This window comes from Erythranthe guttata, chromosome 12 (assembly GCF_056151865.1).
Source record: "Erythranthe guttata isolate IM_541 chromosome 12, IM_541, whole genome shotgun sequence".
Lineage (NCBI taxonomy): Eukaryota > Viridiplantae > Streptophyta > Magnoliopsida > Lamiales > Phrymaceae > Erythranthe > Erythranthe guttata.
In genome coordinates this window covers 19,627,977-19,649,750 of record NC_142544.1, presented here as the reverse complement: position 1 = coordinate 19,649,750, position 21,774 = coordinate 19,627,977, and the positions used below count along the sequence as shown (strand labels likewise).

Here is a 21,774-nt window from a genome sequence, read left to right as displayed (position 1 = left end):
ATATTATTAAATGCCACGTGGCAAATTGTGATAGGTTAATAGAGTGGTTACATTTTTGATACCTCATTTTCCAGGGAGTATTTTTGCACCTCGGGGTGGTTGAATATCAAAATAGTTCTCCATTTAATGCCTCCATTGGAGGAAGATTTTTTAATTTTGGAGCATCAAAGTGGTAGTTTTTTAGTTTGATACCCCATTTAGTTCCTCCATTGGAGTTGCTCTAATATTTTTGAATTTTTTGGATTGAAATTATAATTATATAAAAGAATTTTTTTTGGAATTTTCGACTTACTATTCAATTTAATTTCTGAGGTTAATTCTAAAAATTTGAGTTTTTTCAATATATATATATATATACTAATACAATAGTCAATACGTAAATGTGAGAACTTTTTTAACAAAATATTTATATATTTATCTAATAAATACATGTTATGGATATAAAATGTGATGCATGAAAGTTGATATAAAAAAGTGGAACAATCGAATTGAAAAGTGAAAACCATTTATTCAATACGTTATGTCCAATTAGTAGTATGTTACATAACAAATAAATAAATAAGAAAAAAAGAATAGTATTAATTCAGCAATAATAATAATAATAATAATAATAAGCCTATATAAGATACACATGCGACTAATAGGGCGATATTAAACAATTACTCCTTCAAAATAGTTTCAGTTACCTTAATTATTTGACAGGCCATAAATTCCGTCCTAAAAGACTTCTTCTTCTTCTTCGTCTTCATCGTCAACCCTTATCATCTGCCCTCCATGCAACAAAAGCTCTTCTTTCTCTCTCATCCTTCAATCCCCAAAAAAGTCAACCACATATTCATAATTTTCTCGTTATTCCTCACCTCCATTGTTGGCTACTACATCCTTAGGCCATTCGAGCCAACCTCTCTCTTCAACATTGGTTTCTTGCTCTCAATCCCACCCAAGAAGCTTCCTCCAAATCCCGCTTGCGATTACTCTTTCGGAAGGTGGACTTTCGATGAAAGTCAACCCCCTAGTGCATACTCGGAAAATTGCCCGTTTCTCGACCCGGGGTTTCGATGCCAACACAACGGTAGAAATAATTTGGATTACCAGAAGTGGCGATGGCATCCCCAATCATGTGATCTTCCTAGGTATGAATTTGAATTTTCATAAAGCCTTATTTAATTTTTTTTTTTTTTGGATGAATTCTAAAACTACTATTAAATTAGCACGATCACAACACTATATTTGCAGAAGATAGATCCAAATTTATAGGGGTGGGTTCATTAAAACTTCTACGTTTCTTTATTTATACGTTTAGTTCTCTCTCTCTCTCTCTCTCTCTCTCTCTCTCTCTCTCTCTCTCTCTCTCTCTCTCTCCTTTTTAAACTATTATTTTTTTAAGGGCTTGCATGTGCTGTTTAGGTTTTAAATATGGTTGCAAATACTTTACTCGTTACAATGTCATTGAGAATGATGATTATTGTTCTTGGTATGCAGTCCGATGTATCTAGATCTATTAATTTATTTGCTTAAGATTAAATTATGTTATAATTTACGGATGTGACGATTTTTCGATTGGGCTGGACTAAAAGTGCTTTTGAACCAAAAAAAGCTCATAATCACTTTTCAAAAGTTTTGCAAACACCAAGACTTCAAATAGTTAGCACTTAGCACAATGATTTTTAACTTGCAAAGCAACTATTTATGTTTAAAAGAAAACATGTTTCACTTTCTCTATTTGTTTGTCAAACAGTACTATAATTTGGCTCAATATATATTTCCTGAAAACAAAACATGCAGATTCGATGCAAAAGATTTCCTTGAACGAAGCCGGAACGGAAGAATAGTATTTGCAGGCGACTCAATCGGCAGAAACCAATGGGAGTCTCTAGTATGCATGCTGGCACAAGGAGTTTCTAATCAATCCACAATATACGAAGAAAACGGGAACCCAATCACAAAGCACAAAGGCTTTCTATCGATGAAATTTCAAGAATTCAATCTCACTGTAGAGTATTACAGAATGCCTTACCTTGTAATCACGGATCGCCCGCCTCCAAACGCACCCAAAGAAGTCAAGGGTGTGATTAGGATCGATCGTCTCCACTGGTACTTTGCTAAATGGCTCGGATCAGATGTTCTTGTATTCAGCGCTGGCCATTGGTGGAATCAAGACAAGACTATCAAATCGTACGGCCTTAATTATTCCAACGCATACGCATTTAATCAATATATATATATATATGTATGTATGTATTTGTTATGTGCACGCTTACCATTGTTTTTTTTTTTTTATGGATTAGGGGTCACTATTTTCAGGAAGGGGAGCATGTTAACATGACGATGGATGCAATGGAAGCGTTTCGAAGATCACTCGACCCTTTGAAACAATGGGTGGCACAAAATTCCGAGAATGGGAAAAGTAATATATTCTTTCGCAGCTACTCACCGGTGCATTTCAGGTAAATTAATACTCTGATGAATTAATAACCTCATTTAAATAATATTATGTTTGGTCTGACTCGAAGGCAACGTGCTAAATTCGCTAAATTAATAGAATTTGGTTGATCCAGACTGATTTAATAAATGCTTAATAGAGGCGTAAAAATTGCAGGGATGGAGAGTGGAACAAAGGGGGATACTGCAACATAAGTAAAGAACCAGAAACGGACTTATCGAAGCTGGAATCCGAGCCGCTAAACAATTTATTTATCCACGAGGCAGTTGAGGAAATGAGGAATGCAACGAAAAGAGTCCATTTTTTGAATATAACGTATTTGACGGAATTTAGAAAAGATGGTCACCCGTCAAGCAACCGGGAACCAGGAACACCAGCCGAGGCTCCACAGGATTGCAGCCACTGGTGCCTACCGGGAGTGCCGGACACTTGGAACGAACTTCTTTATACCGAGTTGTTGAGAATTGGATTTAGAAAGGGCCCACCGTAGAGTTTTGTGCTTGTTCAATTTCCTTCACTATTTTTCGAAAGGTATCTGCGAGGATTAAAATGAACTCTCTCGACTCAGTCTCGGGTTTTTGTCCGACATTTTTTGATACAAAATTTTAGAGGGATCGGTTATGTAAACCATGAGATGAACAAACTGCAGTAACCCTCAAAGATGTGTATATATAAATGGAAAAATATGCTTCCATTCTATTGAAATGCTGCCTGGCTTCCATATGTTTTTTTTTTCCTCTTATTTTGATTGCTATATTATAATCCCACCAAATGTTGGACTCACATTTCAGATATTATATGAAGATGAAACGAATTACTTTTATATAAATGAAAATAAGGAAATTACAGATAAATGAACTGAAGTCGGGAAATCCCCACGGGTACCCGCACTGCAAAATCCCTGATTTTTTTTTTAAGAAAAAGTGTAATTTACTTATAATTTAAAAACTTAGTTCGGTAAACAAACTAATAAAGTGCAATTTAACTTCAAATTACAAAATCCAATAAATTATCTAGTGTTAGTAATATTGAAATATTTTTTATAATAAATAATAAATATATCGAGATCCATTGGAGCGGGTCAAATTCTGGGCTAATGGTCGAAGATAAATTAAATTTACGAATATCTAGATCTGGGCTTTGACTTTGGGCCTGGCCCACACGCCAATAAGCATTTCTAGTTTGGTGAAGTGTTTTCGGTGCAAGTATAGTATTTCCTCATACCAAACACGAACCAAGTTCTTCTCCAGCCACTCTACTCAATAAAGGTGCTAAACTGAAATTTCACCCTTCACTTTCTAAGGGGTTGTTTGGCTAAATCGTCTTTTGCGCTTTATTCGGAAGCAGTTTAGTTGGCTGATGACAGGTCTTTTTTGTGGGTTGTATCTTCTGTACTCCACCTGTTTGTTAAAATGCCTCTTACAAATTGTAACACAGAGCACGCCTTATTTATGTCATCGAGGTTTTTGGCGCTTAATCAGGGTATAAATTCTCAACATAGCCGAATTTTCTTGAAGAAAATGGCAACAAGCAGACGCACAAGGCTCGGTTAAACTCTAACCAGCAGCCATGCTGATAAACTCTCAACTACTACGGGGAAAACTTTTGATCACTATTGGTAAAGCTCGTATCTTTTCATTTACCAATTTATAATTGGTGAATTTATTTTTAGTATAATGTTATCTGCTTTACTTATGTAATAATATTTGTATCAGGGAAGTCTGTGGAAAGATTTATTCCCGTAGCATATTATTCGACTCGTAAACCACTTAATGAAAATGGCGATATAGGATTGGCCAAGAATTTAGCAAACTTGTTGGATGAGTCCTGTGTTGATTCCACTAATGATGTAGAGATTGGGAAAAGGGGCCTGGCTAAAAATTTGGCGTCTTTGGTTCAAGAATCTTACGATGTTTGTGAACGAAAATCAAAACCGAAAACACGTGTAGAGGTGAAGAAGTTTCTCGAGATGCTTATAAAGAAGAAGGTGAAAGAACAGTATTCGAGTGGCAAATTCAGAGACCTCATGAAAGTGATTGCAGACCCCAACACTCTAAAGGATGCTTACGACTGCATAAGGGTGACCTCGAATGTTGACTTGGCATCAGATGCCGATAGCTTGCCTTTCGAGTCCATGGCAAAAGAGCTAGCTAACGGACACTTCGAAGTTGGGGCCAATACGTATTCAATATCGACTAAAGGGACAAAGTTGAAGAAAGAGGAACTAGTTTTCCCGAAACTGAAACTAAGGGTTGTTCAAGAAACCGTTAGAATAGTCTTGGAAGTGATCTACCGGCCCCACTTCTCCAAGATTTCTCACGGTTTTCGAAGTGGTAGAGGCCATTGGTCTGCTTTGAAATATATCCGTAAAGAGATATCCGATCCTGATTGGTGGTTCACGTTGATTCTCAACAAAAGTCTCGATGAATGCATCCTTCGCAAACTCCTGTCGTCAATGGAGGACAAGATAGAAGACCCTGGTTTATTTGAGCTTATTAAAAACATGTTCGATGCCAGAGTGCTCAATATGGATTTTGGGGCTTTTCCTAAAGGACACGGTCTTCCGCAAGAAGGTGTTTTGTCGCCTATATTGATGAACATATATCTTGATTTATTTGACCGTGAGATATACAGGATGTCTATGCAATACGAAACCTCCAACTCGCGTAATGCTGAGGAGGAGCATAGTTCAAACTCAAAGCTACGTGGCTGGTTTAGGAGACAGATTAGTAACAATAGTGTAACACAGTACAATGTTGGTGAGAAATCTCGTCTGAGAATACACTGTTGTCGTTTCATGGATGAGATATTTTTTGCCATTTCGGGTCCCAAAGAAGTCTCTCTAGCTTTCAAGTCCGAGATTGAAGGGTACTTGAAGAATTCTCTCTACTTAGAGGTTGAGAGTGAAGCAGATATTCTTGCATGCAGTGATCCACGTGGCGTTCGATTTCTCGGTACACTGATTAAAAGGCGCCCGAAGGAGAATCCAGCTGTACAAGCTGTTCACAAGTTGAAGGACAAAATCAAGATATTCGTCGAACAGAAACAAGAGTTGTGGGATGAAGGGGTTTCGAGAATTGGGAAGAAATGGCTAGCTCACGGGCTGAAGAAAGTTAAAGAATCCGAAATCAAGGGTTTGGCAGACACTAGCTCTATTTTGCATCAAATCTCGTTTTACCGTAAACCCGGAATGGAAACTGACCACTGGTATAAACTACTCCTGAAAGTATGGATTCAAGATGTGAATGCTAAAAGAGGAGAAACTGAAGAAACTGTATTAGCTAAGCATATAATAGAGCCAGCTCTCCCCAAAGAACTAACAGATTCTTACTACGAATTTCAAAAACGGGCCAAAGAATATATATCGTCCGAGACAGCTTCAACTCTTGCTCTTTTACCAGGGTCCGCAAATTACGATTTCATTACAGAAATTATTGTGCCAGTAAACGTAATAATGAAGCGTCTTCATCGATATGGATTGACAAATAGAGAAGGACAACCAAGAACTTGCTATATGCTAGTATTAATGGACGACGATCAAATCGTTGATTGGTTTACAGGGTTAGTTAATCGATGGCTAAAATGGTACAGTGAGTGCGACAACTGTATTCAAGTGAAGCAAATCATTTCGTATCAAGTGAGAATGTCGTGCGTAAGAACACTGGCGGTGAAATACAGGATACACGAGAAGGAGATAGAGAAGAAGTTCGATTTACAACTGAGCAAAATCCCGATTACGGAAGAGATTGAGCTCGAAGAAGAAGAAGAAGCTAACGCAAGAGAATCAAGATTGGACGGTGCGTTAATGTACGGGATAAACTACAGCGGTCTGTGTTTGTTATCGTTGGCTAGAATGGTGGGAGAATCGAGGCCTTGTTACTGTTTCGTGATTGGTTGCTCTGCTAAGGTTTCGTGTGTTTATGCAGTTCAAGTGATGGAGAGACAGAAGTTTCCAGGTTGGAAAACGGGGTTTTGTAGCTCTATACATCCCAGTTTACGTAGGAGGAGAATAGGGTTGTGTAAGCAGCATGTATCAGACTTGTTTAACGGTAATATCTCACTTCAATCCGTAGATTTTGGTGCTTGGAGATGAATTTATTTATTTTATATTATATTTTCACGGAGGTTCGTATGGAAATGCAGCTGCTTTTGTTGTTGTTTTGTCCTGTTGGCTCCATTTTTAATGTTCGAAACGAGATCTCCCTAATCAACGAGACGAAAAAAGTCAAGTGGTGTGATTAAGCAGGCTTATCTCTATAATCGCACGCTGAAAATGACGTTATTATTATTATTATTAGTATCGTTATTATTATATAATGTGACGTGGTCTTGCTGTTAAACAATTTGATTTTGATGATTAGTAAGATACGTTAGACGTCTATATAACATTAAACAAATCGAGTCCGAACAAGAATCAGTTCAAACGTTGCTTACACGATGATGTTTACTCATCGTCATATTGCACACATGAAAGTTAATTAAATTGCGGACGCTGACCGATACAATTTCGTATTAGCGACAAGGTTAGAGCTAAAGAGCCAATTATTCAATTAATTAGATTATAATCACTCGTACTGTTCGTACGTAACATTTAGTGTCTGGAAAGCTTGAACACTAGAAGATATTTTATGATGGATTTCTGAACAAAAAATAAAAACAAACATGAATTTTATATTTCTTATTTAATAAAATTTAGTATTTAAAAATAAATTAATGACTAATTTCTTATTTAAAGACTAATCTACTACGTGGCCGGTGAATAGACTAATCCAAGGGCAAGTAGCCAAGTATGTAAATAATACACGATTAGCACAGAATCAAATTGCTACCACTCAAATCATTATTAATAGTTTCATCAATGTCCACTCATAAAGCACTAATGACTAACCGCAGTCCAAGAAAAAATATGCCGGCACAACAAGTCAACTCTCCGCCACCGCCTTCCGCCACCGGGTTTTCCACCTTGCATCCAGATATCGTCGAAGCCCACATCCTCCCCCGTTTAGACGGGCCATCTCTCGCCTCCGCCGCCTGCTGCACCACCACTCTCCGCCGCCATTCCGTCCAGGACAACCTATGGTCCAACATATGCCACTCAACTTGGCCGTCCACCGCCGCCTCACCAGAAGTCAGCCAACTCATCTCCGCCTTCCCCGACGGCGGGCCTCGGGCCTTCTTCTCACACGCTTTCCCTCTCTTAACTGATCAAAGCTGTCACGGCCACTCATCCTTAAACCCACCACCGCCGGAACTACTCTCAGCCGTCGATATAAAATACCACGACAATCTAATCTTCACAAAACTCCACGAAACTTCAACCGACGGCGGGTGGTTCCGCTCCTCTCCCTTCCGGATCGACCTGCTGGAGCCCAAGGACGTGGTCCCCACCGCCGTCAAGTACCTCGCCGGAGACGAATCAGCTGCAGAAATTCTCGACAGCATGACACTGAGTTGGATTCTGATCGACCCAATCGGCCGGCGGGCGGCGAACATCTCATCACACAAGCCCGTCGCGGTGCAGCGCCACTGGCTGACTGGGGAACTACAGGTGCGTTTCGCTTCGATCATGGCCACGGCCGGCCACGGTCACGTGCAGGCCGGGATAGTGGTCACGTGCGGTGGGTCCGAGGGCGGCGAGATGCAGGTGAGGGAAGTGAAATTGGAAATCGAGGACGTGGATGGAATTCACTTGAATGGGAAGGACAGTATGGTCATTTTGGAAGGGGCATTGGCCGGCAAAAAGGGGACAGGGAAAAACAGGGTGCGAGAAGGGCGGAGAAGGTACAGAGAGTTTGAGAAGACGAAGAGAGAGAGAAGAGAGAGAAAGTTGAGAACAGAGGGAGCTTTGGATATGTTGTGCTTGGCTTCTGGTGTATCTATCGTTCTTGCTTTCTGGTGTTATTTCTTGTGCAGATAACAATATGCAGAAAAGATAATTGATTATATAAATAAATCAGAATTGTATATTTTTCTTTTTAAAAAATTAATAAATTGCATTTTTTTCATTTGATTTATTTATTTAACTAGAAAATTCCAAGAGAAAAACTAAAATCAAATTGATCAACATTGGAACATAAATATGTTGATTAAGGTTTCCTTAGAGCAGCAGCGGAGAGCACCATCAGAAAAACGAGCATCACCACCAAGACATACGACACCACCGCAGCTCCGCTAGTCCTCCGGCAGAAAGAATCAAACTGCGGGCAAATTGCCAGCCAATTCGCATCAGAGTCACCATTGTGCAGCAAGTACACGATCGTAGACAATGCTCCCACCACAGGAATAGTCAACGAAACCATCACCTACAACAACCAAGAAATAAAATATACCGAAACAAACATCATCATTGCTTTTCGAAAATACTATATTTAAAATCATAGTAATGATATGTATATATAGATATAGTTTTTGGGAGCTTACTGCGTCGTAGAAAATGAGGAAGCGGCGTAGAACAGCATCTACAGGTCTAAAAGTGCAGCCAATGGAGACGGGCACAGAGATAGTAAGGAATCCAGAAACTATCAACATGGTTTGTGCAAAGAACCTAACGAACAACAAAACATAAAATATTTCATTTTTTTAATTTTTTATTGCGTATTTTATAAAATAGAAAACGGAGAGTAGATATAAGTCTAGAGAAGTAACTGGAAGAACTGGGTGAATAATGGAAGGGGGTGCCCTTTGGTTCCCATGGTGAATGTGGCGGCTATAGCTGCTAAGGTGGCACTTATGCGTAAGATGAGGTCGAATACTGCCAATCCCTTTTTGTAGGGCGGGACCCGCAGAAGCTGTTCTTTCTCTTCGTGTTGTTGAATCAGAGAATCAGACTCTGAAGAAGATTTAGAATCGGCTGAGGCTTTATTATCTTCCTTCGACTCGTTATCATGTACATTCTGTGGCATACGTATGGCTCTTATTACAATTTACAATCATTTAGTGGCGAATGGTAAGAATATTTGGGAAAATTTATATTATATAAAGCTTATCGAGGGCCTTGCCTTGGTAGATTCAAGCTCTTTCTCAATCAACTCAATTGTCTGAGAAGGGAATATGCTATTCCAGGTGCCGAGAAGGTGGCACATACCCTTATGCATCGAAGGATCGACCTGCCTATACACCTCGCAGAAAACCTGGTAAATTCACCACAAAGTACGGTCACCTTTACGGGAATAATGACCAAAGTATATGCAAGCAGCGATGAATACTTAATAATGACAAAACAACAAACGATATTTCACAAAATCTGACCTCCGGTAATCTTGAAGAAAAGCATTTTACGTAATCCTTCCCAATGTTCTTCGCAATACTGTCTAACAAATACAGAGAAGGTAGTTTTTGCTCACTAGGAACCTGTAAATTAATTCCACACATCAGGTAACAGATAATACTGTAACAGATAATACTGTAGAAAAGATGAAAATTATGATCAATAGCTGTAAAAATCCATAAGTATTTACTTTAACCACAACTAATTTACAGCTATGCATCATTACAGTTTGAGTAGAGCATCAAATAGGACTAAATCTACCAGTAAATTATTGAAAAAAAAAGTTCAGAGTGACCTCAATAATATTGGTGCAGATAGTGTCTGCAATGGCGTCCGCAGCACGCGAACTGTCACCGGCGAGAACCGTCAAGTCCATTATTATTGGCTTTGAGTTGAAAGTAAGCTCTGCTAACGCCGTCTTGTACTGAGTCACCAGTTCCTGACTCAATTGCTGACTCAATTGCGGGCCTGCCGGTTGTTGGTATGGCTCACGCATGGAGTCGCCGCTCTCGGGAATCCCGGTTCATCGGCACCGGCGATCCTCCATCGACGCCGGAGGTCGAAACTGCCGCCTGCTGAACCAATCCGCCGCTGCCATCGGAGATTCGATCATCAGCTGTTGGATTCTCGATGAGGCTAGGTTTTTTGGGACCCCGTTCCTTCGAAATAGATACACGAACTCCTCTGCGTTGTCCCATCACAGATCGCATAAACCCTAACCCTATTTCCCCAATTGTTCGTCTTCGGCACTATACTACTACAGCAAATCAAAAGTAATATATTGTTCTTTTTAAATGATAATGGAAAACTAAATACACAAATTAGTAGCAAATACAGTTCTATTGATTGGGCTAATTCTACTTTTATCCACCCCAATTTTTTTAACAGTCAATAAGTTCATATTTCCTTTTCCCTCTTTTTTTTTTTTTTTTTTTGTGTGTGTATTTAGAAATTAAAACAAACGATTAAAAGTATTTTCATTTGAAGTGTAATATAAAAACTGAACCGAATTCTGATTGCAAATGTCGAATAAAAGGGAAAAACGAAAACTGTAAATTGCAATATAACAAATGTGATGTACAATTTGATTTTTCTTTCGATCTACACAGAAAAATCCAAGAATCGGTTCACCAGCCAATAAACAACAGAACCACCAAATTAAAAATTAAAAACAACTTACAAAGAGTGAAAAAAAAAATGAAAATGAAATTCATGCACACGCAAATGTTGTTTTAATTTCAATGTTTCTTTAGGGCAGAAGCAGAGAGCACCACCAGGAAAATGAGCAGCACAACCGCCACAAACGAAGCCACCACCGCTCCGCTGGTCCTCTGGCAGAAGTCGTTGAACTGTTGGCAAATCGCCAGCCAATTCGCGTCCGAGTTCCCATTGTGCGCCAAGTACACTATCGCAGCCGACGCTCCCGCTGCGGAAGTATTCAACGTAACCGCCAGCTACAACCGAAAACAAACATCGTTATTGCTTTTCCCAAAATCCAATTTTTATAATCATTATTATGTTCGTATATATATACATATTTTTTTTGGATCTTACTGTGTCGCAGAGAATGAGGAGGAGGCGTGGAGCAGCAGCTACAGGTCTAGCAATGCAGACAATGGAGAACGGTACGGAAAGAACAAGGTAACCGGTAACTATTGACATGGCTATCACGAAGAACCTGACAAAGAAGAAGACATAAAATTAAATGTTTATCCTTTTATTTATTTTTTTGGTAATATAAAACAGAGTGTGTGTGTAAGTGTAGAAAAAAGACTGACGTGAAAGTAGGGATGGTAATATAAAACAGAGTGTGTGTGTAAGTGTAGAAAAAAGACTGACGTGAAAGTAGGAAGATCGTCGTAGCTAGCTTGGAACTGGAAGAACTGGGTGAAGAATGGGAGGGTTTGCTCGGTGGTTCCCATGGTGATCGTGGCGGCTAAAGCTGCGGTGGCAGCACTTATGCGGAGGATGAGGTCGAATATTGCAACCCCTCTTTTATACGCAGGAGCCGCCCTTTGTCGCTCAACGGCCGCCGGAACCCAAGCCGGTGGATCCCGGAGAAGCGGTGCTTTCCCTTTGCTTTCTCTGCTTGTTTCTGCTACGTCAATGGTGGTTGCTTCACTCTTCTCCATCTCGATTAATGCAACTGTTGAGAAGATAGTAGGGAAAACTCGAGTTTTTTCGTGTTTTAGTTGCTCGTTTTTGAAAGCTCGAATAAAGGTTGTGAGATATATATGAAAGAGGAAGATGGGTAGTATATATAGGGATTGGATGCAGTTAGTTAACATGCTTTAGAAATTGAAAATTGGGATGATGTAGATAGTTTAGTTGTAAAGATAATGGAGCAAGAGGAGTTGTTAATAGCTTTTCTGTTAGTTAAGAATTAAAATTTGATCACTTTTTTCAATTTTAAGTTGGAAAATACTTTGTTGGGGCAGATGGTTAGGCATTAGATTAATGATTAAAGGTTGCAAATTAAACTACTACTACACATTACAGACTTTTTATTTTTTTTAATATTATTCCAATCAATTCCCAGAGCCAAATTAGTCTTTTCCATTGTGCAAAGGGGTCTTCTATGTTCTGTCACAAGTCAAACATGAATTGTTTGGGTTGCATAGCAGATGTAATTAGAAATAAAATGGAACAAAAGATAAAGCTAAACGAGGTTATTAGAATGATTGGTCAACTAACAACAAACGGCTTCCCCTAATCCACTACCACCAATATGTTATAATAGGGTCTCTTTTGAGCTTCTTCATGAAAAAGGCAATAGACATATATATATTGTCTGAAGTCTGAACAAACATTGGAACGCCATAAAAAATAAGACAAGCTGATGCAATAATTTAAATAGTCAATATGACAGCGAAAAACAATTATTCGTAGAGAAATTCATGTCATCGTGTGCATTTATCAGCTCGCCGTCATGCTTTTAACAAATCATTCACCTCGTATCTGCAAATGAGGATATAATTTCAGCCATTTCATGTAAAAACCCGAAACGAAAAACTTGGGTGGATTCATTCATTTGACATTACATTTCAAATTTTTAGCTCTCAAATTGAACTTATTTTAGTGGATTTTGTATGTGGAGTTCTATTGCAACCCTTCCTCAAATATTTTAAGTACAAATCCATCGATCTAGATGCACGTTTTGCATACCCTGTATACCAACAGTTAAACAGTTGATTTTTCCTCATTCACAAAATTACGATGATCACTGTGATTTAAGTTTCATGAGGTACGAAACTTGTTTATCCAGTAAATAAAATGCAAGTGTGACAAAGAAAGGAGTTATCGAGAATGGATATTGCTCATAATGTAATGTGAAGGAGTTTCTCTTTTTAATATGAATTTTATCAGATATTTGCTTTACCAAACCCTTATCGCCTATTAGCTTAATCACTAGAAACATTGACATACCATTGTTTGCAAACTCATTGTACAGGCAATCTCCATCCACGTTCTGCAAGTGCCTTGATAACTTCATCAGCTGCCTTCTCGGTATCACGTAGTGGCGAATACTGCCATTTTTCTGAAATCTGGACAATCAAGACGCATATTAGCATTGTCTAAAGTTTGTTTAAATTGCACGCAACAAAATATGACATATGTTTGTCGCTTTTTAGTAGCGAAAAAGGTCATAATAGAAGTCGCTTAAGAATCATGTCAAAACAGATTGCTCGTTCTTTAAGCAACTCTTCTTTAGTAAGAAAAATTACTTGTATTTAGGCGAAACTTTTCTTTTTAAAGTTCAACACCGTAAAACAATTACAAAAAAAAACAAGTGAGAGAAGGCGTAATCACATTTTCTTCACCAGTGAAAGGTCGAACTGCTCCTCTACATTGCAGGGATTTGAGAAAATGTGCAAATTTCCATGTGCACCGTTCGGCTCCAATTACATAAACAGGCTTCCTGCAGTTTAAAAAATCAGGCATAGAAATAATCCACATTTGCAAAAATAAAATAAAATAAAATGTAAACTTTGTGATAATAGATATACTGCCACATACCCAGTGCTGCATGCCTCACTCAACATGCTTACGGAATCAGCTGTGATGACAAAAGCATCTGCCCAAGCTAGATGTCCCACGTGTGGATTTGGATCTGAACAGTATCGTAAAGATGCAAGTCAGACGAAAATATCGTCATAAAAATAAATGAAATGCCACGAAAAATGAATTTCCATTGTCTAGTCTCTGAGTCATAATGAACCTACTTATCTTAAATCAACACTTGTTACTTTATTTCAACTTATTACCTTCATTATTCCAAATGTAGACCTTAGGATGGTCTGAGAGTTCAGTCACCAGGATGTCAGATACCTGTATGTCACAAACATGAATAAGCATTTAGCTATAAGTGAATAATTATATAAAACTCTGAAAAAGTGTACAAACAATCTTGGGAGTTCGACGAGAAAACGATATTCTGAGGGTCCCACAAGTTGGAAGAACATTCTTCAATGAGGCTGTCAGCTGCATTGCAAGATCTGCACCATATCTGCAGTGCCCTATGGTATGTTCGGACACGTTTAAACCTCAGAGTTAGAAGTTTGACATAGAGCATAAAAAGAACTCTGCAAAAATCAAATGTATAACATACTTGTAGGCCCTCCAATGGAAACAACGAGTAAGGGTTTAGGCAACGGAGCCATCTCATCATGCCAAACAGAAGCTGCACTTCTCAAAGCAGCAGAATCAGCCTGGTGTAGAGCTCCCACTGTAAGGACCTAAAAATAACATTTATCTCAGCAAAGCCTATAACCTCTGTATAATTCAAGAAAGGCGGACAATTGCACAGACTTTCAAAACAAAGAATTTGTGAAGCGACAAATCCTATAATCAATGAAAAAAGGGACATACCACACGTTTATCAGGTGGCTTTCGAGGTGTTACCCACCTTCTTAGAAACCAAGGCATTTGTTTCTGTGCCTCTGGTGTTAAGGGATAATAGTCATGGCTAGGTGCTATCACTAGATCAAATCTGTTCAGACGAGACCGTGGATGTTGTATCTGTAACCAAATAGTTAGAAGATTTCAAAGATCGAAGGAAATGTGCACCCTTGCTTCACTGATTGTGTTTCGAAAGTCCAAACTATGTCAAATACAAACCTATATATCGAGGCAGTTATGCTGCAAAAATCTCATTTAATTCTTATATCTCCTCTACTTAATTCTTATACTCTGGAGCTGCCTAAAGCATAATAGAAAAACCATATTAAAGAATTAAATACTTTGCAAATCGTGATACCTGAACAAGAAAAACATTGTCCGGAACCAACTTCTTAACGGAACTTGCAACAGCAACTGTATCACGACCTGATGCAACCACCAAGATGGGACCATCCCTAAAATATTTTTAAGATTAAATCTGAGAACATGCAAAAAAGAAAACATCTAGACTTACTCACTAATTAACGTGCCCTACATTTAGTAGTGGCTAGCCTAAATCATATCAAACTGTATCTCTCTGAATTGTGAAGGGTGCAAATCAAGTTCAGTTCATAATACTGAATAGTGTAACAAGGATGGCGATAATGAACAAAGAAAAACTCCTCATAAATTGTATATATATATGTCGTTTACTTGTAGCATGTAAGTCTGAAATGAGAACCATCAGAACAAAATACACATGATATAATTTTCAAGCACATTGATATTTAGAGATTTACTCAGACTCAGTCGAAAACTCTCTAGAAAATATCTACTGATTAAAAAAATGCATTGCAATGTTGTCCATTTCATATCAATGTCAGTCAAAATACATAACAGATTTGCAAATTGCAAACAAGCACCTCTGAAACGAGTCCCGAGCGACTTTCGCAATTTGCCTTGGATCTGCCTCCAAAACATCTGAGACCATAACATTTACTCAGCCACAAATTAATTAAGGGGGAGATAAAAAAAATTCAAGTAGCAAAAAATGAAAGAATAATACAGTATTATGTGTCAGTAATCCTTTACTACCTCTCCATTCAGCTGGAAAAGGCACCAATTTCTTTGTTTGAAATGGTTTTCCACTTATCCAATTAACAACACGCTCTAATTGTTTGTGAGCAGAAACCGGCAACCAATGAAGTTTTTCATTCATTCCCCCTCTCGGTCTACTAACACGCTGCAACAATAATCAAAATTAAATTAAAAAAAAAAAAAGGTTAAAAACTCTGACAGCAATCAATCAGCTCGGGAAAATTGAAATAATATATTGCATCATTAATTAAAAAAAAATGAATTCGAAATAAATAGTCTTACATATAAAGTGCAGTCATCGGAGAGACGCAGAGCTCGAACCAAGCCAATGCACTGATTTTCGGCGCCGGCGAAGCCGTTACCGATTACAATTGCTCTCCGGATTGTTTGCATTGAGTTCATTCATCAATGCCTCGAGCTATTTAATTTCTCTGTGAGTGGACTAGGGTTTAGGGTTTTCTATTTATCAATTGAATGCAGTTACACTTCAGTTCAACTTTGGTCTTCGACTTCGATATTTGATGTTTGATCTTCAGTTCCATATTTACGATTCTTTCATCTGATTTAAAAATGATTTCATTAATTAATCTGATTTTTAAGAATGATAATTAATATAAATGTTTTGTATTTGAGTTGGACTTGTGAAATTTAATTCTCTTGTGAAATTGATTAATGTACATGTGAAATTTAATTCTCTTGTATTTGGGCCATTATTGTATTTGGGCCTGAGCCTATTAAACGTAATTAAATAATTTTTTCTTCTAACAATATTAAAATCAAGCCGGCTTTATTCATCGCACTTATAAACTCCTAATTAATTAATTAATTAAACACTTAATCTAGGATGCTGACGTATGCATTTCCATTTTTTGTTTTATTTGGTGAATCCTAATTGGCAAGCTTTCATGTAAAGAACCAGTTGAAAAGCTGATCAGCGTCCCAGCATGGTTCGCCGCCGCCCTCGGAGTTCTCATCAGTAGCTGTATTAATATTCTGGGATGCCGGCGGTGATGAACTGCCGCCACTAGAGTGGTGATGCACCGCCTCCGCTGCAGGCTCGGAAGTTGGCCGTCTGTCGAATGCCCTTATGCTTCTTGATCCTGTATATATCCGGCATAAACTAACTTCTTCCCTTAACTGCATGCAGTGCACACACAAAAATATGAATTAGAAAATCAAGGAATTAATGAGTTAAATGAACATCAAACATGCACATATATATATTCATTAATTTGCATGATCATATATATATATATATATCGAATAAATCGATCAATTTCCAAAAAAAAATCGTCTGAAATTAAATTATAAATTACCTGTGGATCTGCAACATTAGTTGATGAGGAGGAATTGTGAATTGAAGGTTCACAATTAGAATAATTATCAAAAGCCTTATATTCATTCATTTTCCAAATAGTTTTGGTCCCGTTCGGAGCTCTTCCGATGTAGAAAACCATGGTTCTTTTCATACCAATAATCACCGAACAATTATTAATAATAGAATAAACATTGCTCGGAGAGCCAGTTGCTTTCCAATATCCGGCATTCGTCATTCGGTTTGGCCTTCCTCCCCGAAATTCCCTTTCTTGCCGAGGACTGAAGAAAAACCACTGCTCCCCATCCGCCGGGCTAAACTCTCCACCAAATTCTATTTTATATATTGAAAATAACAAACAAACCAATTAATATATATATATCAACTTTTAATTTCCATGCATTAATTAAATGAAATATAATGTAAATAAAATATATAAATAAAAAATTACTTGGGAGATCCCATGGATTGTGATCGTAAATATTGACGACAGGTATAACGGTGTGAACGTCGGGTCTCGTGCCGTTGAGCTTATTTTGCAGATAGAAGGAAACCAATTCTTCCTGTGTAGGATAGAATCTAAAACCTGGTAGTAGTATTGTACCTACTTCATCATCATCATCAATAATATCCATATATTTATTTATTTAATTATCAAATAATATTTTACTCCATATATATATCGATCTCCTTTTCTCTACTCATATGTATATTTATAGTAATTGACGAATGAAACTCAAGTAAACCAACTCACATTGTTTTCCAAATTGACCTATAAAAGAAAGTATATTTCACTACACCAAAATGAGGTTTTTCTAACGCCATTAGTTTGTAATTTCTAACATATATGGTCCGTTAGAAATATCTAACGGTTATGTACCGTTAGAATTTGAACTTATTTGTTAGTATTAATTATCTACATTTTTTATTAAATTTCTAACAGTTTGACAAAATATTTGTAACAATTGTGTCCGTTAGTAATGTATACGGTCATTTTTTTATTTGAGATTAATAATTTTACAAGTATATTACATTCTATTAAATTATATTACATTCTATTAAATTATATTATTTTAATCTATATTAATTAAAGGTTTAATTTCTAATTAAGAGAAACATCAAACCCTTCATTTTCCTCTGCACGCGTAGTTTGCTGAGGAGAGGAACTACGAGAAGGTCGTCGTCTCCGCCTCCGCCGTCCGCTCCGTCTCCAACTCCGCCTCCACCGTTCGCCCCGTCTTTGCCTCTGCCGTCGGCTATCGCAGCAGTCTTATAGCACAGATGCAAATTAAAGCACCCTTTCATCCCCACGGAACAACGATAGCGATTTAGGGTCTAGGGTTTTCACTTTCAATTCCCTCACCGACCACCATACTCCATTTTTGTCCGATTCCCACCATCGAGCAATGAAAATTAGAGCGATAGCAGGAATTTGAGGTAATTTTTTTGTTTCTATTTATCATTTTGTTCAAAAAATAACAAGAAATTAGTTCAACATCGAAGGGTGTCACTTTTCAACCCAACCTAACTAAAAAGTAATTTCAGAAGCTAGAATCATTCAGAAAAGGAATTTGATGGATGTTATTAGGACAAGAAGAATAGCAACAATTGAAAATTCTCGTAATAAAGACGTGGAGAAGATACATGTTAGATCTTTAATATATTAGTTTTTGTGTTTCTTAAGATTATTAGTAAAGTAAAGTTAATAATCTTTTTTTTTTTTTTTTTTATGTATTACTTCAGATCTTTCCAATTGTTAAAAACAAGTATATGTGGTTCCAGAAATTTAAGAACATACAAATATACAATGTTCAATAGAGTAATTTTTTGTTGTTATGCACTTTTGTAGTAATTTTTTGTGTTGCAGAGAGATGTTTTGTTATTAATATAGTTAGTATCCGTAGCAATTTTAGATTTCTACCTCTAGATTAACAAGTGAGCTATGAGATTACATTAGAGTAGCTTTTCTAATATTGATTATAGTTTACTAGATTAGAAAAAAAAACTCAAAACTCTATGGGCCTTGTACCTGCACCGGTTTCTTTCTCAAGTCTACCAGGTTGTACATTGCACTTGGGTTGAACTTTATAATCTATTATTTTGCTTAAGTGTGGAGTTTTTATCATCTCTTTTTTTTTTGTTAGGTTGAACTTTATAATCTGTTATTAGGATTAGAACTGCACATATCTAAATGATGTCTTCTTTTTTCTATGAATAAGGTGTTACTGATCATTCCTTTTGCTTATAGAAATATGCTAAGCTCCCAGAATAGTTCATGTCTGCAATTGAACAGAACTCTGGTGAGGAAATCTTTATACAGGTATGTGCTATTGAATACTGTTCTTTTTGCAATGTCAATCATGTATATTTAATGATTTTATTTTTGCACTTTGCTGCTTTTTTTAACTAAACTTCTCATATATATATATATATATATATATATATATATATATATATATATATATATATATATATATATATATATATATATATATATATATATATATATATATATATATATATATATATATATATGAGAAGTTTGAAGACATTGCAAATCCCAATGCTTTCAATCCACTTGATAAATACCGAATAATTCATTTTATGCTCAATGATGGTATCCAGGTATATATGGTTTGGAATTCTTCATTTGATTCAAGATAAGTTTCTCATCAATAAGCACTTTATAATTTCTTATGGTATCTCAGGTGCATCGTCTATAGTTCTTGCTGGGAAGATTTCACCTTTGAGATTACTAGCTTGAACTTTAGCACATCAATATTTTCTAATTCCTGGACGTCGGAGAATTTGCCTCTCACTATTATCGGAGCTCTACTTTTCTAACCGAGATCATATGTACATTGATTGTATCTCATTTGGTTCTAAATTATGACTTACAAGTTTTTTGGAATGGAAAATTGTGTATATTTTCACTTGTTCGGGCTTCTTATCATCTTTTACATTGATGAAAATATATTTTAATATTTTGATGGTATTATTTGCACTCCATTATTTCTTTACAGTTATTTGATGAATGCTTTAATATATTGCTAAACTTAATGTGCATGTTAATTTAAATTTGATGAAAATGAAAAATATAAAATTAATAATAATTTTTTTTTCAATATCTTGTAATTTTTTCTAACGGTTATATCCGTTAGAAATTTAGTTAACGTGTTACAATCAAAACCGTTAGAATGGTATTTCTAACGCATATAACCGTTAGAATTATTTATTTTTCTAACGGTTATATCCGTTAGAAATTTCCGACCTTGGATTTCTAACACGCGTTTTTTAACCCTTTTTCGCTGTTGGAAAAATTATTTCTAACGGATATAAGTGTTAGAAAAGGGCTTTTATGGTGTAGTGTTTGTCTTATACGAGGAAAAAGAACACATTCAATATTTTCTATGTTCACATGCATGCCAATTTACCATGTACAATATTCTTAATTTTTATGAGACTTTGACCAAAAATTCAAGAGTTCCTTGATAAAGTCTAGACATATATTTGTATTTTTTATTTAATACTTTGTATATCCACCTATTAATATTTCACCCTATATAACATCAAATAATCAACCTAATTTATTCTTCCCAATTAGCAAAGGCCTAAGTGTGCGTGACCTTCTAAACTAAGACTTGAAATGCACTCACTATACATAGTTCATAAAATAAAATAAAAGGTAAATTATGGAAAAACCCCTAAATTTAGGATAAATTATGAAAAATACCTCTACATATCCGTAATTACCAAAACCCCCAAATGTTTGTTTTCGTCTTACATCGACCCACCTAAGGTGCGATTTTTCATTAAATCTTTTTGATTTCAAGTAATATTTCCCAACGTGGCATTTCTTTATGCTAATTTTAAAAGCAAAAATTGCCCTAAGGGAGCATTTACCCATTCGAGGGCAATCATTGTCTGTAAAAAGTAGCATAAACAAATGTGACGTTCTCAGAGGTAGAATTGATATTTTTTCGCTAAAATATTAACCGGAATAAAAAAGTTTTTGTGAAAAACTACACCGTAAGAGGGTCGATGCATGATGGAAATAAACGTCGGTGGAATTTCGATAATTACGAATAGATGAGAGTGTTTTTCGTAATTCAACTTCTTCCAGTGATTTTTTGTAATTTACCAAAAAAAAAAAAAAAAAAAAAACAAATCATGTAAGTTTGACTTGAAATTTGAAAAGACTTGGAATTCAATAATATTGACAAATTGACTTATTGACAAGAGATATATAAATAAGAACGCATTGACCCTTGAAAGTCTAGATTGATTTTCACGTCAGCTTCCTCACAAAATCCATAGGGCATATAATTTGGTCTAAATGAGAAAGGGTGATGAAATATACAATTTTTTTTATTTTTTTTTTATTTTTATAAATAATATGAAATATTCAATAGTTTCAATTTGCACACAGAACTAATACATTGTACACAGCAGCATAATATAACGGGCTAACGGACATTGTTTATAGTTCGCTAGTTTGGGCCGGGTCGTTTCATAATAGTACCCGTTTACATAAAATCGCAAAAAATATATAATTAAATATTCAATTTATATTGGGCCAACAATTGAAAGCCCAATATCGGTAACCTAAAGAAACCCTATCATCTTTATATAACTCACTCACTCTTCCTCAGTTGTCTCCAGCTAAAAATTTTGTTTCTTGAGCGACGAATCTCTGCGAGAAGCAGCTGAATTTAACAGATCATCTTCTTCACGTATGCACAATTTCATTTTTATTTTTATTTTTATTTTTAT

The 21,774-nt window shown here is 36.4% G+C and overlaps 7 protein-coding genes and 1 long non-coding RNA gene across 11 annotated transcripts; 4 read left to right on the top strand and 4 right to left on the bottom strand.

Moving 5' to 3' along the window:
- The first annotated feature begins 663 nt into the window (after positions 1 to 663).
- Positions 664 to 3,148, top strand: LOC105957975 (protein trichome birefringence-like 8). Its single transcript, XM_088826074.1, has 4 exons — positions 664 to 1,133; positions 1,786 to 2,175; positions 2,289 to 2,447; positions 2,600 to 3,148. The coding sequence occupies exons 1-4, from the start codon at positions 775 to 777 to the stop codon at positions 2,931 to 2,933; spliced, it is 1,242 nt and encodes a 413-aa protein (XP_088682200.1). The 5' UTR covers positions 664 to 774; the 3' UTR covers positions 2,934 to 3,148.
- Positions 3,149 to 3,650: 502 nt separating this feature from the next.
- Positions 3,651 to 6,604, top strand: LOC105956790 (Intron maturase, type II family protein). The gene is made up of 2 exons (XM_012980690.2): positions 3,651 to 4,061; positions 4,159 to 6,604. The coding sequence occupies exons 1-2, from the start codon at positions 4,013 to 4,015 to the stop codon at positions 6,534 to 6,536; spliced, it is 2,427 nt and encodes an 808-aa protein (XP_012836144.2). The 5' UTR covers positions 3,651 to 4,012; the 3' UTR covers positions 6,537 to 6,604.
- A 697-nt stretch (positions 6,605 to 7,301) lies between these two features.
- LOC105956514 (putative F-box protein At2g36090) lies at positions 7,302 to 8,448 on the top strand. The gene has a single exon (XM_012980367.2). It carries the CDS (start codon positions 7,302 to 7,304, stop codon positions 8,358 to 8,360), a length of 1,059 nt encoding a protein of 352 aa, XP_012835821.2. The 3' UTR covers positions 8,361 to 8,448.
- On the bottom strand, positions 8,366 to 10,673 carry LOC105956787 (uncharacterized). The gene is made up of 6 exons (XM_012980687.2): positions 10,006 to 10,673; positions 9,692 to 9,793; positions 9,442 to 9,573; positions 9,089 to 9,336; positions 8,864 to 8,987; positions 8,366 to 8,745 (listed from the first exon to the last, which is right to left on the bottom strand). Exons 1-6 carry the CDS (start codon positions 10,204 to 10,206, stop codon positions 8,530 to 8,532), a joined length of 1,023 nt encoding a protein of 340 aa, XP_012836141.2. The 5' UTR covers positions 10,207 to 10,673; the 3' UTR covers positions 8,366 to 8,529.
- Positions 10,674 to 10,740: 67 nt separating this feature from the next.
- LOC105956789 (casparian strip membrane protein 1) lies at positions 10,741 to 12,041 on the bottom strand. The gene is made up of 3 exons (XM_012980689.2): positions 11,550 to 12,041; positions 11,265 to 11,388; positions 10,741 to 11,164 (listed from the first exon to the last, which is right to left on the bottom strand). The coding sequence occupies exons 1-3, from the start codon at positions 11,996 to 11,998 to the stop codon at positions 10,949 to 10,951; spliced, it is 789 nt and encodes a 262-aa protein (XP_012836143.1). The 5' UTR covers positions 11,999 to 12,041; the 3' UTR covers positions 10,741 to 10,948.
- A 415-nt stretch (positions 12,042 to 12,456) lies between these two features.
- On the bottom strand, positions 12,457 to 16,267 carry LOC105956788 (mitochondrial fission protein ELM1). Its single transcript, XM_012980688.2, has 12 exons — positions 15,969 to 16,267; positions 15,684 to 15,831; positions 15,512 to 15,569; positions 14,968 to 15,064; positions 14,580 to 14,729; positions 14,320 to 14,446; positions 14,115 to 14,227; positions 13,976 to 14,039; positions 13,728 to 13,821; positions 13,521 to 13,629; positions 13,137 to 13,255; positions 12,457 to 12,668 (listed from the first exon to the last, which is right to left on the bottom strand). The coding sequence occupies exons 1-11, from the start codon at positions 16,086 to 16,088 to the stop codon at positions 13,151 to 13,153; spliced, it is 1,185 nt and encodes a 394-aa protein (XP_012836142.2). The 5' UTR covers positions 16,089 to 16,267; the 3' UTR covers positions 12,457 to 12,668; positions 13,137 to 13,150.
- A 193-nt stretch (positions 16,268 to 16,460) lies between these two features.
- LOC105956513 (NAC domain-containing protein 90) lies at positions 16,461 to 17,674 on the bottom strand. Its single transcript, XM_088826498.1, has 3 exons — positions 17,453 to 17,674; positions 17,003 to 17,334; positions 16,461 to 16,823 (listed from the first exon to the last, which is right to left on the bottom strand). The coding sequence occupies exons 1-3, from the start codon at positions 17,634 to 17,636 to the stop codon at positions 16,590 to 16,592; spliced, it is 750 nt and encodes a 249-aa protein (XP_088682624.1). The 5' UTR covers positions 17,637 to 17,674; the 3' UTR covers positions 16,461 to 16,589.
- A 466-nt stretch (positions 17,675 to 18,140) lies between these two features.
- On the top strand, positions 18,141 to 20,005 carry LOC105962551 (uncharacterized). Of its 4 annotated transcripts, none has more exons than XR_016034991.1 (4): positions 18,141 to 18,438; positions 18,547 to 18,647; positions 19,250 to 19,321; positions 19,710 to 20,005. It is a non-coding gene; the product is annotated as an uncharacterized LOC105962551 (long non-coding RNA). The 4 variants fall into 4 exon arrangements; XR_016034993.1 differs by having other exon boundaries at positions 19,221 to 19,321; XR_016034992.1 differs by lacking the exon at positions 19,710 to 20,005 and adding an exon at positions 19,543 to 19,627.
- The last annotated feature ends 1,769 nt before the right edge of the window (positions 20,006 to 21,774 follow it).